The 18,592-nt window shown below is 40.0% G+C and overlaps 2 protein-coding genes across 2 annotated transcripts; one reads left to right on the top strand and one right to left on the bottom strand.

Moving 5' to 3' along the window:
* Positions 1-616: 616 nt before the first annotated feature.
* LOC109466299 (60S ribosomal protein L17-like) lies at positions 617-3,184 on the bottom strand. The gene is made up of 6 exons (XM_019764008.1): positions 3,075-3,184; positions 2,895-2,935; positions 2,396-2,530; positions 2,082-2,180; positions 1,344-1,440; positions 617-816 (listed from the first exon to the last, which is right to left on the bottom strand). The coding sequence occupies exons 1-6, from the start codon at positions 3,112-3,114 to the stop codon at positions 677-679; spliced, it is 552 nt and encodes a 183-aa protein (XP_019619567.1). The 5' UTR covers positions 3,115-3,184; the 3' UTR covers positions 617-676.
* A 1,040-nt stretch (positions 3,185-4,224) lies between these two features.
* LOC109466296 (dual specificity mitogen-activated protein kinase kinase 1-like) lies at positions 4,225-18,562 on the top strand. The gene is given in 13 exon segments (XM_019764004.1): positions 4,225-4,558; positions 5,886-5,937; positions 5,940-6,022; positions 6,504-6,732; positions 9,595-9,741; positions 12,777-12,854; positions 13,080-13,131; positions 14,844-14,968; positions 15,296-15,521; positions 16,325-16,404; positions 16,624-16,685; positions 16,888-16,933; positions 17,454-18,562. Coding segments are annotated over 13 exon segments (1,383 nt in total). The 5' UTR covers positions 4,225-4,463; the 3' UTR covers positions 17,562-18,562.
* Positions 18,563-18,592: the final 30 nt, after the last annotated feature.

Below are 18,592 nucleotides of genomic sequence, written 5' to 3'. Positions count from 1 at the left end.
TTCATCAGAGAATAAATTGTTATATATGCTGGAATACACTTTGTTGTGTCATATTTACCTTTAGCCTGAATACATCAGTGATCCAATCCATAAAAATCCCAGAAAGACCCTTTCAGTAATCCCTTTCAACATTCCTAGAGTTCAATGCGCACTGTGTTGATGGAGGTCAATCATCATTTGACAAAGTACCCAAATCTCTGTATCCCAAGAACGGCTTAGGTTTTTAACTGTTTTGTGAACCTTCCTAAATGTAAAAACTGTTTTGTGAACCTTCCTAAATGTGTGATAGTCACTCGAATGCTGCTGTTACGCTAAAGCCTGTCTATTGTTAGCAAGAAATCGTGCCCAAAGTTGACCATACAGGCAAACGTGCGTATACAGTACTGTACATTAGAAGTGGGTCTGTATGGGGATTGGGGGTACATGGATTTAGAAAAGGATTGTTGTCTAAAAGACAGCTGAGGTAATTTAACCAAAAGTCAGGTGCCTTTGTATCCCCCAAAATATTATCTATCAGAAAATAATACCCGCTTCTGGAGTGCAGAGCCCCTCTAACCCACTCCCAAAGCACACTCTTGGATATGAACACAGAAGATGACAAGTAATAAGACAAAAACATAGGTAGCGAATATTTTATTGGACTGTAGTTGGTGTCAGTCTTGTCTAAGTGGAGTTATTATTCTCGCTGCATCATCTTCGCACGTGCCAGCTTCTTCTTGGAGACCTTCTTCTTCGACACCTCATCCTCAGACTTGGCGATGACAGTCTCCTGTTCACTCAAGATCATCTCGATGTGGCAGGGAGAGCTCATGTAGGCTGCAAACAACACAAACTTGTCAGCTTACAGTGTTCTTTGCTTGTTCTGAGTAATGTACCATTCACAAGGAAAACTATAAAACATTAATATAAGATACTGTCCTCATATGTTCACTAGGCAATACATATTTTATGCCAAAAACAGTTCCTCAAGCAACTGGATATGATTTTGGAAACGGTCTGACGATTCAGGTAGCATCCATCACCTTTCGTCAGTGACACTGGAGAGTTGTCAGAAAGGTAGTGGATGCTACTTGAAACGTCAGACCATTTCCAAAATCATATCCAGTTGCTCGAGTAAGTGTCTTTTGACGCATATTATTACCTGGATGTCTAACCTTCACTGACGAATAAATATTTTAATCCAACAGAAGCATTATTTAGATTCTGTTTGAATTAATACTTTTAGACGAATATATGATGGAAGAGAGAGAGGCAAAAATGTCTGAACTTCCAGAACCCAGATTTGTAACTGGGCTTTACCTCGTCATCATGTCAGAGGAACTGTTGACATACAAAATACGTACGATTGATACGGCCGTGGGCTCTGTATGTCCTGCGCCTCATCTTGGCAGCCCGGTTCACCTGGATGTGCTCCACCATCAGGGAGTCCACATCCAGACCCTGCAAGTACATACACAATCAAACATGAAGGCACTGCTAACACTTTTCCTTCTTATCAAGTGAGTTGGACAGGTGCACAGCTAAAAAATTGGGTGCACTAAGGTGCACATGCACCCAGTATTTATAGCCCTGGAGTGGAATCATGTGGCAAAATGGTTAGGTTGTTTGGCCCAGAACCCACCAACTGGGTTCGAATCCACCAATGTGTCTTGTTGTTGTGCCCTTGGGAAAGGCACCTTACAAGACATTCTACACTTCACTCACTTGAAAATGAGTACCTAGCTTCGGTTTGGGATGTCCCTTGGATGGCATTTTGAGTGGCAAATTTTGCTGGCAGCCTAAGCTACTAGTACTAGACTTAGTTTAATGATATCTCTGATGTTAAGTTGAGGTCCTGTGTTTGGGGACAGCAAGAACCTACACACATAAAAGAACCCACCACACCTTTCGAAAAGAGTATCCCCAGTTTGCAATGGTTCAAAGACTGCTATCTGAAAGTTGGTGATTTACTATGGAAGAATAGTGTAAACTAATGGAGACCATAATGAAACAAACAATGAGACATAAGCCCCCTTATACGTCAGCCTTGCATCACAACTGGTTCCTTTCTTAGTTTTGAGTGTAATGACAAAGTACTGTACCTTGAATTCAGCATTGCTCTCTGCGTTCTTCAGCAGTTGCAGCAGGAACTCCGCACTCTTCTTGGGCCAACGTCCCTGAGTCCAGCGCCAGGCTTTACACTACAACACAGCACGAGAAGGCCATAATTACAAGGAATGCCAAACAGAAACAACTAAAATGAGCCATAAAAAAAAGAACATCACTTCATAATGAACAAATTACAAAAGCCAATAACAAATCTATAATTTGCACTTCCAACGGTGTTCTTGCAAGCCTGAAATTTTTTACATTTTACACATTAAAGCCACTATCTTAATTACTGAATAGCTCTTACCTGTGCCTTGCGTCCCACACCACCGTTGTACCTGCGGAAGGGCACGATCTGCTTCTTGGCAGTGACATCTTTCAGGAAACGGGTGGCCTTGCGGATGTGCATGCCCTTGATCGCATTGGCCGTTTCGCGGGTATTCTGTGAGGGTTGTGCACAGGGAGGTGTTTTTCTCAACATGTATATAGGGTGACAATGCTCCGCAGTACTTTGGAACTTGTTGTCATCAAAGATAGTAGTGTATTCAATCCAAAATACAGACTTCTAAGGCACACCATTCCAGTGGAACGCAATACTCTTGCAGGTCACTTTCGAATACAAAAATTTGTCTTCCTACATATACATGTACGTCATGGTATTAATTATTATCACTGTATTGGTACACCGGAAAGTTGGGGAGCAAAAACTTCTCCACACTTCAAAGCTGATATAATTAAACATGTTTTGTGTTGATCTCGTATAATTTGGCCTTGACTATATAAGATAATTTTAAAATAGTGTTTACCTTGAAGTGCACCCGCAAGTTGGAGCCACGGGCTTTACATGCTGCAAGGAATAAGAAATATAGACAACATGTAAATGAACGTACAGGGTAACTGAATTGGTTGATATTGCAGACCAAACATTAATTAGTTAAGTTCAAACACAAAATCAGTACAGTAGTTGAATCAAAATTCTGACTTACACTTGGTGGCGTTCTCCGGGTCTAGTGAGTACCGAGTCATGGTGATGGTCAGTTACCTGTGGTTTTGATAAACAGAAGATAACCTACATTAGAATACATCAACTTGTACTTATATAATAATGATTTATTTGTCTACTCTAACACATGCAGTCTTTCCCTAACAACCCACATACTTTATGATTGACCAAGTAGTAGCATTTTCAACCATGTATTATCTTATAATTTGTCACAAAAATTATGTAGATTCTAAATTATTTATATTTTCTACATATTCCTCATGTGACAATAATATGGAAGAATGGCGGTGCCTGTGGGAGTTAACGCAATTTAAGACGCTAAAACGGTTCCATGTACTGAGTTGGGAATTCTTGGTTTAGTTGGAAGTGTTGTGCACCATGCATGGCTCACTTGTAAACTTTCCACGTATGAACGTAGGGAAAGTGTAGTCTGTATAATTACATCAGAACGTGTATCGAAAGAACGTCTTTAGAGTCAGATCTAGCTTTTGGTGTATTCTGTAGAATGTATAGAACGTATGGGTTCCATCCTGAGAAAATGTTAAATTTGACTCTATCGGCCTGACGATTTCTATCATCATGGTAGGAGCCTAGGATGGAAACATCGTCTGCTACGGATGTGTGACATTTTCCGATGGCAAACGGTTCTGAGGGAAATTTGGTCTCAAATGATTCTGGATAGTTTAAAGAATATCTGATTAATGGTTCCGACTGATTATACATCATGATAGGTACAGGATGCCGTGGATAGTACGAACATTCACATTTTGTCCTCCATCTTACCTGAACCCACCGACGAAAGAGGAAGTGCAGGGGCTTGTGGGTATGTCATTAGGGGAGCACCATTAACTACTAGGGGTGTTGCTTGCTTCCTATATGTGCTTATAAAGCAGTTTTAACTGCACTATCATATAGAAAAGAATGGGACTGAGGGAATATACATGGAGCATTAGCAATTTTATAGAATTTCATTATTGTTTCTCGAAGTATAGAAACGACAAAGATCCAAGTTTATAACTAACGGATTTTCCCTCCCGGTTTCATTTTGCTTTGTAATCCCGAACGTGTTTTACTAAGGGAGCTCTGATTGGCTATTTGTACGTAGAGTACAGATCTTATTGGTTTAGATTTTGTTCACCCCAAATATCATTGGCTGGGAACGCCATTTACTCATTAGGCCAAGCATATTATGGGTTACGCTGAGGAGAAAGTGTACCGAGCGTCCCAGTCGGACGTTGGTGATGGTTGATGTCGTGTTGGAGTCTCCACTTTCTGTACTACCGCTCGCTTATAATATTTGCCCGGCCTGTATAGTGTACAACACACGCACGAGAAGAACCACAGAACTGATTCTGTCCACTTGAAAGTGAAAATGGCGGACGCAAAGGCGAAGAGGAAGAGGGACTTGAACAAGCTTGGTTTGACGATCGCTACTCCGGCAGACGAGCAAAACGCTGGAAAATCCGAGTGAGTACAAACAGAATTTATGTCACCGAGCTAGTGGTTTTTTTTACACACGAAGCTTTTATTTTTCATCTACCTTCTAAGAATCATCAACTTTTAAATCCCCTGAAACCTGATTTCTACCGAGACTGTATGTAAAGTATTCGTGACAACCGCTCTTCGTGGCTAGTGTAAGGGAATTCCCCCTGGGAAAGATCAATTTATGTGTCGAAATTATAATTTAGGTGACACGAACATGTAAGCTATATTTTCACCGAAGGAATGTGAAAGAAGGTGGGGGTTTTCTAGCTTGTCACCAGACGTAATTGCATTCCTTTCCAAAGATATATATATACACATCCGCTTCCCCCGCCTGTACTATACCCCTCCTCCTATGTCGACTTCCTGTGAACGCCCACCTTCAAGGGCCACCAGTCACACCCAGGATTTGACCTTTCTACAGGGTCAGAATGCATCAAAAGTGCGGGCCGGATAACTACATATATATATACAATACGACAGTTGCTGTTACAGTCACATATCTGTGTAGTATTGTTATTGGGATATTGAGATTTTCATTGTACACAAAATGATGACAACCTGTACTGTCTCTCACCTGCTAATATATGTTTCTCAGACATCTTCCTCAGAGCTTCTACCATAAGCAGGGGAGAGACTTAACCAGTTGTGTACAAAGAAAATCTCCGCATCCTATGTTCGACCAACCTGGTGAAATTATTTTCGGAAGTACTGTTGTAAACAGGGCTCTCCCCAAGCAATGGAGCAAAGGTGCTCCTCCTCTTCCCAAAATCCTAGAACCCCTCCCAAAATGTTCAAATTTAGGGTTTTCTCATAGTATTTACATGAAAATTGGCTGATTTTTCATCAACCGATTAGGGAGCACCTCTCCCCTCAGAATTTATATAATGGGGAAACCCCTGGTAAAGTAGTGGTGTTTTTCAATGTCATCTACTACATGTAGAGGCACCATCTGGGCCAAACTGGATTTAATCACTCAACGTGATGTAGTGGCAAATCTGCCAGGTAATTAAGTTGTGCCCATCTCCTCTTGAATTTTGCAACTCTCCTGTAATATATGAATTTGTATGCATATAGAGAAGCAGTGGTATATCAGGTATTAACAAGTGCAAGATAACATTATGATGAGGTCAACATAAACTTGGACAACAGCGCAGTAAAAATTGAAATGCAGATATTTTTAATGGCCAAAAATGATTACATTCTGATACAAAATACAAAGCGATCACGATGCCTTACTGCATTTTATTCCCAGTTGTATTTGGTTGCTTGTGTTTGACACGATGCTATTGGTTGGATTACTTTTTCTCAGTACTACAAGTACAACCAAGCAGGAAGTAAAAGAGCAGGCAAGTGATGAGGTTGTCCCAAGAAAAAAGTAGGTAAGGGCGGTTCTGCCCAGCCTAAGAGCTCAGCCAAACAACAACAACGCGTGTCCGTGGTTATTAAGTGAGTATTGTTATAGGATGGGTGGCATTGGGTGCTCTGACTCCCGCTAGCAAAGGTGTTTGGAAAGCACTTATTAATGCATATTTTAGAGGCAAATAACAGGTCCTGGGACAAGGTTGACTATAATCTTATAACACTGGAAAAATTCCCACATTGATGGTATGGTTGTAACAGTGTCACAGTACATAGGTGCTTCATATTTTAGGCTAGTAATACATTATAGTATACGAGTACAGTGGTAAAACAAATATCCTAATTGTTTTAGTTCGATTATTGCTATGTTGGGATGACTTTGGTGTAGTTAGCTATACTCATTCTGTCATGAAATTGTTTAAACCAGCATGTTTGTTCCCTTAAATCCTAACTGAACATTTCATTTTTCCTGCCTTTTGGAATTCTATATCTTATCACGATGTATAATAAAGGAAGCAGGCAAACAAATGACTTACTAGTACCTTTTGTTGTTACAATGTTACCACAGGCAAACTGCTGAACAGAAAAGCAACTACGATGCTCTGCAGAAGAAGCTAGAAGAGCTCGAGCTGGACGACCAGCAGAGAAAAAGACTGGAAGCGTTCTTGACGCAGAAGGAACAAGTCGGAGAGCTGAACGCAGAGGACTTGGAAAAGCTGGGCGAGCTAGGCGCAGGAAATGGGGGCGTGGTTACAAAAGTTAAACACAAGCCCTCTGGGCTTATAATGGCGAGGAAGGTAAGTAGACGGAACTAGACTAGTAGACTGCATTCATATGAATGGATTTGGTCAGTAGTCACTACAGGTCTTAGTTGGTACTTCAAGACATATTTGTTGCCTCTTGCTTGCAGTCTGAAGTTTGTACAGTGTTCCAGCCAGTCCTTAATTTTTTTCTGTCATGTCAATTTTGTTTAATGTAACATCAAGGCACAGTGATCCTAGATGGTGTATGGGCATTTTGAAATGTTGAAATCTTGACCCTCTGAAATGCTATTTACCACATTTTGAGGAGCAAATTTGGCTGAAAGACTAAGCTTAGTTTCATGATACATGTATCTCTTTCTGTCTCTTTACGCTGATTTTGTCCCCCAAAGATGGCGGTTTGGGCAAAACATTTGTCCGTCACATGCGTCAAAATTCCCTCAAGCAACGGAAAGACGGATGCAGACTAGAAGTAGAACACTGGACTGCATTCATATTGATGGTTTTAGTTGGTAGTTGAAGATAATATTCATTTCCAGCTGGTGCCTCTTGGAGCCTCTGGTTTGTATTCTCAGACCCTCCTTAGAGTATGGCTGTAGTGTCTGGGATCCCCACACCAAGGACCAGGTGAGTAGGGTGGAGATGGTCCAGCGTAGAGCTGCCCGTTTTGTCAGCAGTGACTACAAACGTACAAGCTCTGTTACAACTATGTTGCAAAACCTGGGCTGGCAGTCTCTGGAAGCACGTCGGAAGATCGCCCGCCAGGTCATGTTTTATAAGATTATACATAATGCTGTCTCCGTCCCACACTCAACCAGGATTGTCCCGGTGGCTCGATGCTCCCGCCGCATCAATCACACTCAAACATTGCAGGCCATCGCGAGCAGAACCAACTTCTACAGGCTCTCGTTCTTCCCCCGTACCATCAGGGAATGGAACGAACTTGAGCCTGGTGCGGTGGAGGCGGGGTCTCTCGCCCAGTTCAAATTTGAACTGGCAAGGACCCTGCTGCATTGAGTCACCCCATCATGTCTTGTATATATGTAAATATTACTAACGCACTAATGCACTTGTCCTGTCTTTAGCACACACAAAATCAGTTGTCTTATGTTCCTTTCTCAGTTATCCTTGTTTTTCCCTTTGTTTTTTATGTACCGGGCACAAATGTTACTAACAATGCGTAACGACTGCCAATAATACTACTCTGTAGTGCTGGGCAGTAACGAAGAAGAAGAAGAAGAAGGGTAAACTAGCTTTGATTAGACTGGTACATCTAGGTCATTGTTCCTGGTGTGTGTTATTGTGGGACTGTTACGTTCCATGTACCACCAAGTACCTGGCAGTTTCAAACACTCCAAGTATGAAATGATGCCAAACATGTGCTAAGAAATGTCACTAAATGTCAATATCAGACAGATTTCCTCATCCAGAATATTTTTTGTTAAATGCCGCCCTGAAATTCCATTGGATGCATTTAACGTTAGGGCTTACATGCTTCAGATGAATCAGATAGAGACTGTATAATAATAAAAAGTACTGAGTGCTTGTTAGTGTGTACAAATAAGGCCAACATCCAAGGTCAGATTTAGATTGGAGGGTATCATTGACGTATATTCCTTTCAGTATGGTGTGTATATATTTAACATCCACTTATTTAGAGCGCATGGTTGAATGAATTACTACATGATCAATCATTAGGCCTAGGAAAAGAAATTTTGTGTTTCCTGTTTCGGTCTTGAAAAAATTAGGTTCGGTAGATAGGAATTAAATGTTGATCTCTAATAATCCAACAGTTACTTAATATACAATATAGTTTAATAAAGTAAATCTTGCATGAGGACACTTATATTTTCAATGTTCATCACTCAGGTGTCAGATCATGGAGCTAGAAAAAGTCAATCAGCTCAAAAAATTTGTCCCTTGCAGAGGTCCACACAAAAAAAGGCTAGGGTTGGCAGTTTTTTCTATGGGTTGGGAAACGGGAAACACTGCATTTGTTTCTAGGACATAGAGCCAGTTTTTCAGAGGCTGTAAATATAGACTGAGGAAATAGGAACCACCCTTTACGTCACAACACATTTCCTGGGAATAAAGAACAAGATCACTGTGTACTTGAGGGGTATTATACGTACATGCACATATAGGTCAGTGTGTACAAGACATGTATTATTCAACATGGTTGGTTTGTTGTATGGAGTATCAGGCGTTCAAATGTCAGGGACACTCAGCCGTGAACAATTTTTTTTGGTTTAAAGAAATGGAGGACTTTTGCTGTTATTCTTACTTGTAATTCTTAAGATCTATGAAGTCCATTGTAGGAACTGCTAATAAAAGTGCTATAGAAAAATTGGAGGAGGATTTTTCCTGAACAGAATTTTGACTCACTATAATTCTTTAAAAATAAAATAAAATTAAGTGTAATTGTGAGAAGTGTCTGAACTAAAATATGAAAAATACATGGTGTACCAAAACCGAAGGGATAGACTATATATAGTACTGTCAGAAAACGTGTATCACACAGAAACAAAAAATCCTGAGTCTGAGATGGCTGTTTTTGTATTGTTAGAGAGAAAAGCTTCCTTTCCATTTCCTGTCCTTTCATGTCCTATACGTTGTTTCATTTTGTACATCTAGAGCATTTTGTACATTAACAGCTGTACATTTTGTACCTCTGCCCTTTCTTTGAGGTTTCCTTGCTTATGAATTTCCTACTTTCCAGTTTGTTCTTCAATCTGCTATACTCTTTACCATAACCCGCGGAAACTCCTCAAAGGGACTACTTTGAGTGGGCACATCCTTGTACGGCCTTCCTGGTACATGTTTTTTACCTTGTCATGTTTTTGAATCCCTTAACTTGTATTACCTGAGGTTTATGTATTTGCCGTCTTGTTTTTTCAGCTGATCCACCTCGAGATCAAGCCAGCCATTAGGAATCAGATTATCCGTGAGTTGAAGGTGCTGCATGAATGTAACTCCCCCCACATCGTGGGCTTCTACGGGGCTTTCTACAGCGACGGGGAGATCAGCATCTGTATGGAGTATATGGTAAGTAACCTGAAAATGAGTACCTAGCTTCGGTTAGGGACGTCCCTCGGATAGGACGTTAAAAGGAAGTCCCGTGTTTGGGAGAGCAACACCCCACACATGTTAAAGAACCCACCACACTTATCAAAAAGAGTAGAGGACCTTCCCAGTGTGAGTGGTTCAAACCTCAATACAGTCTGGTCTCAGGTTTGACATCTTTGAAGAGGTGATAGTCACCTGTCATGTCAATCCTTCCACAAATGTGGTAAATCTTCATAAATAAGTCAATAAATGAATAAACCTAGTGTGTCTAGTGTGAGATCTTATTCATAGTGTCAAGGGTGATTTTTAGCAGGTTCTCACCAGAATTTTTTCACAGCGTAGGGGTCAGGTGGCCGGCTTGTAAAGGTGGATGCTTGGGCAAGTTTGTACTGTATTTGGTAAATTTGTTGAATACCGGATGTCAGGGGTTAATTCTTTTCAGGTCTCTAGCAGGTGGATTTTTCTTCTTTTTTTTGAGGATACTCGACCCCAAAAAAATGCAACTGGATACTTGGTAATCCTTTGTCTTCTTGTTTTGTTTCCTTGCCAATTTCACAATAGAAATTCCATTCCACTTACATACACGTACATTTATCCATACAACAAAAGATTCCTAGGGTCCTCTTGTTATGACAAGGTTTAGTTTCAAAGTCCTGGTGATCTTGGTACCAAGGATCTTATAATGGCCCTGGACCAACTACTAGTAATGCTTGTGTTGAATTGTGACCTTCCTTTCTAACTGGAATTTTACGTCATCTTTTTTCTGAGCAATAATCATAAACCACCATCCTTTGTTGCGCTGGTGATTATGGGTTACAGGGTACTAGTATTCTGTGAAATGTGCTCAGTGGCTTGGAAATTTCTTTGAAAAGTTGTTCGGCTGTAAACATGTAAATTTTGCCTTGCACACTGAACAGGAAATAAAACAGAGAGCTGCATACAATAATAATTCATGAAACTGTATACATACTAGTAGCAGGTGTGCACAAAGTTGTCATGTGGGCATAACTGCAGGTATGTAATACATGACATGTACTTAAATTCACTTAATCTTCACAGTAGCAAAAGTTCACTGTCTGACTGAGGAAAATGGACATTTTTTTACGGTGGCAGAAAATGGGGAGGAGGGAAGAAAGAGAAATCATTTGAAAACAGTAATGTTAAGGTCATGGTTAATTAAAAGGGGCCATGAAAACCATGAACATAGAACCATAAAAAAATGAAGAATTACAGTAAGTATATTGATGTCTTCAGCCATGTGCATTGTCTAATATGATGTACATCAGAAGTAAGGTCAGTAGGGTTTGTCAAGTGTATCTTCACTGTGTAGGCCCAGCAAATTGTATCATTGGATGTTACAGCATCAGATTTACTTCAGCAAAGGGAATATTTGACCTATGAAGTATTCATACGTGTGGCCGTGGATTGCTCTTGGTGTAATGAAGTATGGCTTTGGAGTTATAAATTATGTATTGAAGATGCCCTTTTTCTGTTCCAAGGGTTTTGATGCGGGCACGGCAGACAGTAATGAAACGCGAGGTCACCGAAGACTGTATGAGGCAGCTTGGTACAGCTGTTATTTGTGTTACGTACATTCTAGGCATAAACACAGGAAACACATTCATGCTTGCCAAGGGCATCACTTCTAATTCTGATGTTATGACATGTCAGGGCTCAAAATCCTCTTTCTGTAGACTGTGCAGGTCACATTGAAAATTACCCGCACCAGGCAAATTTTACCTGCACTACTCAGAATTTAGAAAGTATCATGGATCATACTAAAAACTGTTCAGAAACTATTGCCATTATTTATTGTACTCTTCAAAGGTGGCAACAGTCAATGCAGCAAATAAAAATCCACATACACTTGTAAATGTACCTTAGTACATGGACCAGTGCAGGTTAGGTGCAGATAGATGGCAGAGGCCCCAATTAATTTTACCTGCACTAAGGTGCATATATATGCACCCACAGGGCTTGAAATACTGGGTGCATGTGCACCTTAGAGCACCCAAATTTGGAGCTGTGCACCCTATTTTTTTCTGTGGGTGCATGCATGCCCCCAAATATTTTCATAGGTTTACATGTATGTATGTAAAGATGTGAAGATGTAAATGTATAGTACAGTCATGATTGTAGTAATTTAGTTAGTTTTTGATGACAACAATTTATTTTATCTTATATGATGCATCCAAAAATTTTGTGGTGCACCCACTTTGTTACATTTTTAGTTTGGGTGCACCAGTGCACCTATTATCATAAATGAATTTCGAGCCCTGCTCCCGTAGTATTTCTATCCCTGACTGTGTTTCTGGTCGCTATTGTCCGGAGTCTTTAAAAATTTTATGGCCAGATGAGTTCTGAAGATGGTACTAGTATTGCTCTCAGTCTCATTGAAACCTTTTGAATGAGAGGTGCACTGTCTTCCCCTCAGGTGTATTTGCTATCACAGGGTTCCACTGGCACAGTTTCAACACGACCATGGATGTCATTAGAAACGTGTTACGCCAGGAACAATCAGGGGCCTGGGATGGGGGATTCAGACATGATATCTACCTGTGTTCGTGTGTGATAAATTGTGTACAAGTGGGTTATATTTTCCGTAGCGTTTGTGTGTGGTTTAGCACAATAACTCAAGAAGCTTTAGATGGATTGTCATGAAACTTGGTAGGCGGGTAGGTATTTATATGGATGAGACTTGGAAATGATTAAACTTTGGGACCCCTGGTGGCTTGTCATGGCACTGCAGCAAAACTTCTGGATTTTATATCTTGAGATCTGGACATGCTAGTTGCATGAATTTTGGATGTCAGATACCGGTAGCTCTTGTTTGCTTTGATTAAGTTTGAATTTGATTTGGATGTCTTCAAATCCTATTTCTATTTGACAACAATACAATTCTCTTGCCAATGCCATGGAAGTCTTGAACTTACACTTAGGAACTTCATTCAACAGTATTGTTTTTGCTTTAAAAAAATCCATTAACCAGGCTTTTCCTTTTGTTTTTACATCAGGATGGAGGTTCCTTGGACTTGATTCTGAAGAAAGCAGGGAAGATCCATGAACAAATTTTAGGCAAGATTAGTATTGCTGTAAGTACTTCACATTCCTTATGACATTCATTTTGAATGAGTGTGTGTTTTGGCAATGATTTGGATTGCACCCATTAAAATGCATTGTTAGACTTTAGTTAGGCAAATTTCAAGAGTGTATGTTCCTTTCCAGTGATGTGTGCCATTGTTACAGTAGTGTTACTGTAGTAGTATTTCGTTTCATGTTTGTATTTTTTTGATGTTGTATTTCTGTTCTACCCGCAGGTTTTAAAGGGTTTGACATATTTACGAGAGAAACACCAAATCATGCACAGAGGTATGTATATTCAATATACATGTATGTATAATTTATTTATATATGATTGTCACCTAATGTAACAAACAATTTACAACATACATGTATTTAATGTGTGATACTTCTGGTTGGTGTATATTTGTATACGTTTTTCACCTTGTACTATAGGCAAAATTTCTTAGAGTTGATTCAGAACCAGAATTTTTTTTTTTTGCAAATCAGAGAAAAATGCGAGAACCAACATATTAAATTGGTGTGGCCTGATGATGATTTACACATGACTGAGAACAGAAGGGATATTTATGTGACAAGAGCAGGTTAGAAGGGAAGTACAAATGTAGTTACTGACTCGCTGATGTAATATTTGTAAGTCTGTCTAGACAGCCGTGTGCCTGGGAAGGCAAACACGTGATGGCTGTGTGCTGCTGGGGCCTAGGGAAAAAATATTGTGTTTCCTGTTTCAGTCCTGAAAAAAGTTAGGGTCGATAGGTAGGGATTATCTACAAATTATACATTTAACAAGGAAAAATTCCATGAGGACACTTTCCATGTTGGAAAACAGATTGTACAATACATATGTTTCATCACTCAGGTGTCAGATTATGGAGCGAGAAAAGGTTGATCAGTGAAAAATTTCTGTCCCTTGCAGGGGTCCACACAAAAAAGGCTAGGGTCGGCAGTTTTTTCTGGGGTCGGTCGGGAAACCGGAAACGCAACATTATTTTTCCTAGGCCTGACTGTCACACCATGGCAGCTGGCCACACGCCAGCATGGCTACAGATCAGGGTTTCAAATACTGGGTGAACCCAGTCACTCTCACACTTTCCCAGTGCATGTCATGTTTTCTGTGCCAGACTTATTGGAGATGCTAGGTTGCCCAGTGCTTAAGCTATCATATTTTTGGGAGGACATAAAGTGTGTCCTTCCTTGCTCAGCCAACATGTGAGCGATACCTTTACAGGTGGCCTGGCTTACAGCTTGCCTTCCAAAATAAACAGCCGATGTTGACAGCAAACTGAAATATTGATGGACAACCTAGCTTTTGCTTCAGGCCATGTTAATTTGATTATATGGATGACATCCACGTGGGCATGAATTTTCGGCCGTTTCCAAAAAAAAGGAGTTTTCAACCATACTGTAAATCATACAAAACAGTTGCAAAATGAGCAAATGTACACCGTAAGTTGCAACAAAATATTTGAAAACAATTCCCATGTCATAGAAGGCCGAAATTAAATGAAAAAAATGAAAATGTAAAGAAAGGAATTTAGAGAGTTATTCACCATACCATACTCTGTATCATTTGTTCAACCTTCATGACCACGTAGATTTCATAATGAAAGCGACTTTTTTTTGCAAAACTTTTTTTTTAATTTCCACGCTCGCATCAGTTTTGGGGTTCCCAGAGGATGTCATCCATATAATCAAATCAACATGGCCTTATAGAAAAAAACTACAAATTTTGTACGTCGATGAAGGTTAGACATCCAGGTAATACGATACATCAAAAAGCAGTTACTCAAGCAACTGGATATGATTTTGGAATCGGTCAAACTACAAATTTTGTATTTTGAACCCTGTACAATCTACAGGCCATGGCTACATCTCAGCTGTCAAATATACAGTCATTGACAAAAAATGCAGTTGTGTGTGTCATTGTGTACACATGTATATATACATATACATGTACTGACATGTTATTTCCTAATGATCTACCAAACTTGTCCACACAGATGTGAAGCCCTCCAACATCCTTGTGAACTCTGGAGGGGAGATCAAACTGTGTGACTTTGGTGTCAGCGGGCAGCTCATAGACTCCATGGCAAACTCCTTTGTGGGAACCAGGTCCTACATGTCGGTAAGTAGGGCTGTGTACCGGTACTGTACTGAAATGAACTCATGATATATGCCTATTTGTAGCCTAAAATGTGTAAATAGCTGGTCCCCTTGAAGCAAAAAATGATTAGGTACTGGTTCCAAACACCAAAGTACTGGTACTGTACTGATATCAAGTTACACTAATCATGTATTAATTTGCCTGTCCCTGGTGGGTCCCAGTGTCTGTAAGTATAACACAAACATGTGTCTGTAACACGTGTTTGTGTTACAGACTGACAGAGTTAACTACCCTGAAAGGCCTGTTGTGTAGTAGACTTGTCCAACCCTGTTGTGTATTTTCCCACAGCCAGAGAGACTGCAGGGAACTCACTACTCTGTCCAGTCAGACATCTGGAGCATGGGTCTGTCCTTAGTGGAGATGGCGGTGGGGCGTTACCCCATCCCTCCCCCAGAACCCAAGGACATGGCCGCCATTTTTGACGTCCCTCCTGAGTCCCTGGACCCGGACTATGCTGCGTCCAGCAGTTCCCCCTCACAAGCAGGCAGACCAGCGGGCAGGCCTCTCAGTAACAGTGAGTAACAACTCTGGGATTTCTCTATACTATTCTCACCAGCATCCGTCTTTCTGTCATTATGAGATAATTTTGTCACTCACGACAAAAATAAGTCAGACCTACCTGTGAATACAAGATTCAAAATTTCATTCACATCTGTCTTAAGGTCTGAACTAGTGCTGTGTACCAGTTTGCTGGAACTAGTTCCATACTTGTAAAAATGTTTAGGTTCAAGTCCACAAAAACCTGAACCTCTGGAACCAGTTCCAGACTTACAAAACAAAAAATCATGTCACATTCCCCTTTTTGTTCTAAACCACCTGAAATCTTCAAGTCAAAGAAAACATTGCCATTGGTCAGCATCAAGTGTCTGCCCCCCATATCATGTGGCCAAAGTTTTGCCCAGACGTGCCCCGCAAACCACATATATTTTGCAGTAAAGATGCCCCATTTTCCATTGGGAAATGTTCACTGAGAAGACCTGGACCTAAACCTGAACCGACTTGAATCCGGACCTGGGTTAATCAAATCTTTATTAAATATCAACATGGCAGACGTGCTTCGGGCACGTCTGAATTGCATTGACATTTTACAATTACATGTATACAACATACAAACATCATCACAATAGATTAAAAACATCATCATCATCAGACATTTAAAAATCAACATCATAAGAACACGTAGTTAAAATAGTAACAGACTTACAGGTACAAAGCAGAACTACTATGACTCGGACTCCTGACGGTAGTATGAGTCTTATCTTGAATGTAACGCAGGATGATGGTTTCTCTTGCTGATGTGAACTCGTGTTGTTTCAGCATTCAACATGCCCCACCCTGGAGGGGATGGGCCCCGACCTATGGCCATCTTTGAACTGTTGGACTACATTGTTAATGAGGTGGGTGCTATATTTTTTACGGTATAAATTTCCAATTAGATGCATATGTTTAAAAAATGTATTATGCTCTGTTTTAGATATTTTGACAACTGCCAGGCAATATTTTGTGACCATCTGCCAATGGAGACATCATGTTGGATTTTGCCCTGGTATGTTGACTCACTTCTGATGAAGTCCATTATTGATCAATGTTGTAATTCTTTGTTGCTTGTATTTCAGTCTCCTCCCAAACTCCCAAGAAAGATCTTCACAGACAAGTTCATTGACTTTGTAGATAAGTGGTAAGTCGGCCTTGGATTTATTTAAAACAATAGTCCGTCATTGGACATGTTGAGATAATTACCAACTTCAAAAATGTATAATATCTTGTATTTTCCACTGTATTTTCTACATGATGATGATTCTACTGTAGATTTGTTAAAGCAGTGCACAAGGTTGTTGTTGTAATTTCTCTCTAAGTACGTCTGTTTTTTTCTTTTCCAGCTTGGTGAAAAACCCAGCAGAAAGAGCAGATTTGAAACAGTTGATGGTGAGTTATTCTGTCTCAGCCTTGTAGAAGTATGAGGATCAGTATTGTTCTAGCCAGCATCTGTCATTCCATCATTGGATGGAATTTCGATGCTCATGGCGGACAAGAAATTTGCCCAATCTGTCATCTTTCAGGGACAAAAATTGGGACATTATTTTAAAGATATGTAAGGAGATCTCATTCAACTAAGGTTAGTCTACCAGTAAAACTTGGCCCTCAAAATGCAGGAAATAGCATTTTAGAGGCCCGAGGATCAAAGTTTAAAAATAGCCCAGGGGGAGCATGCTACCAAACTCATTAAAACCCATCATGTTCGGTGCTGGACATTATACATGTATTATGTCAAACAAAATCGACATGACAGAAAAAATGGCTAGAACACGAAAGAGAGATTCTTTTATACGTATGTTTTGCTTGTGGTGGGTTCCTTTCCCCATCACAAACAAGTTATGTTAAAAAATTTGCTTTACAAGAATGCAAGGAAGCAGCAACTCTTTAAATTCACTTGATCTTCTTGCAGGTTCACCCGTTTATCAAGAGGTCTGAGTCGGAAGACGTGGACTTTGCCGGTTGGGTGTGTAAAACCATGAACCTCCAACCTCGCACCCCAACCCACACCACAGTGTAGGGACTTCCACCAACCTACAACCAGCTGTATTTATGGAAAATGTTCAACTTGTGTACATATCGCTCTTTCACTATTTGCAACAACACGAGTGGCACATGTACCGAGGGAGTAAAGGGTGCGATACCAATAATTACATGTATCTGTGGCACATTGGCGCCTCTGAATGATTGAAACTATTGCAGAAAATGTCACGACTATGGTGTAAAATACAGATGACACTTTTACCTAATAATAACGTAAAGGCATTTTAATGGCTGTGATTGCTCGAATAGAGGAAAGTACGGTTAGGAAAATGAACGTGAACGAGTTGCACTATGTACATTGTATTTTTTTGCTAACGACCATTCAATATAGCAACAATATCAGAGGAGCTATACAGTATACTGTATGTACATGTATATCTACCAATGTAGGACAAATTTAACACCTGCACATTCAAGGCATAGTAACAGCAGTCAAAGCCATTGGAAACACTGGAAATCAATCATGAGTGAGTAGAAAGGATCTTGTAGAAACATTTTTAGTGCTGCTTAAGTCAGTAGCTATGAAGATTGGCTTCGAGTTCTGACAATTTCTGATCACAAGGTACTGCCCTGCAGATATCAAAAGTCAAATAAAAGTGAATTAATTACAAAGTGAGACAATATATACAGAACCAGTTAACTTATTACACTGTACCTCTGCTAACACTGCCAACTTGCAAGGAGGAAGCAGATGGCATATTTTAAAACTAACTGTGAGACTATTGTATAATAGGGGCATTGTTTACTGGTCAACAGATATATAATAGGTAGACTAGAATAATTCAAATGTGTTTCTGCAAGAAATTTAAATAATAAGGCACAGTTATATTATGAAATGTACATGTACTTATGAACTAGCAGTAGAAGTTGTGACCGTATGATTGTGAATATTACGATATTTACTTGTATATAGAAGACAAGTTGCTGTGGGTGCTTCGGGTGGGAACTTTGAATCTGAATAAAGGCTAACAGAATTCAGCTGTTTTTTGGTGGTAATTTCAATAATCA

The sequence above is a fragment of the Branchiostoma belcheri genome, unplaced genomic scaffold, assembly GCF_001625305.1.
Source record: "Branchiostoma belcheri isolate BF01 breed outbred unplaced genomic scaffold, Haploidv18h27 scaffold162, whole genome shotgun sequence".
NCBI lineage: Eukaryota > Metazoa > Chordata > Leptocardii > Amphioxiformes > Branchiostomatidae > Branchiostoma > Branchiostoma belcheri.
The sequence above is the reverse complement of the archived record's forward strand: the minus strand, read 5'-3'. Positions and strand labels throughout refer to the sequence as shown.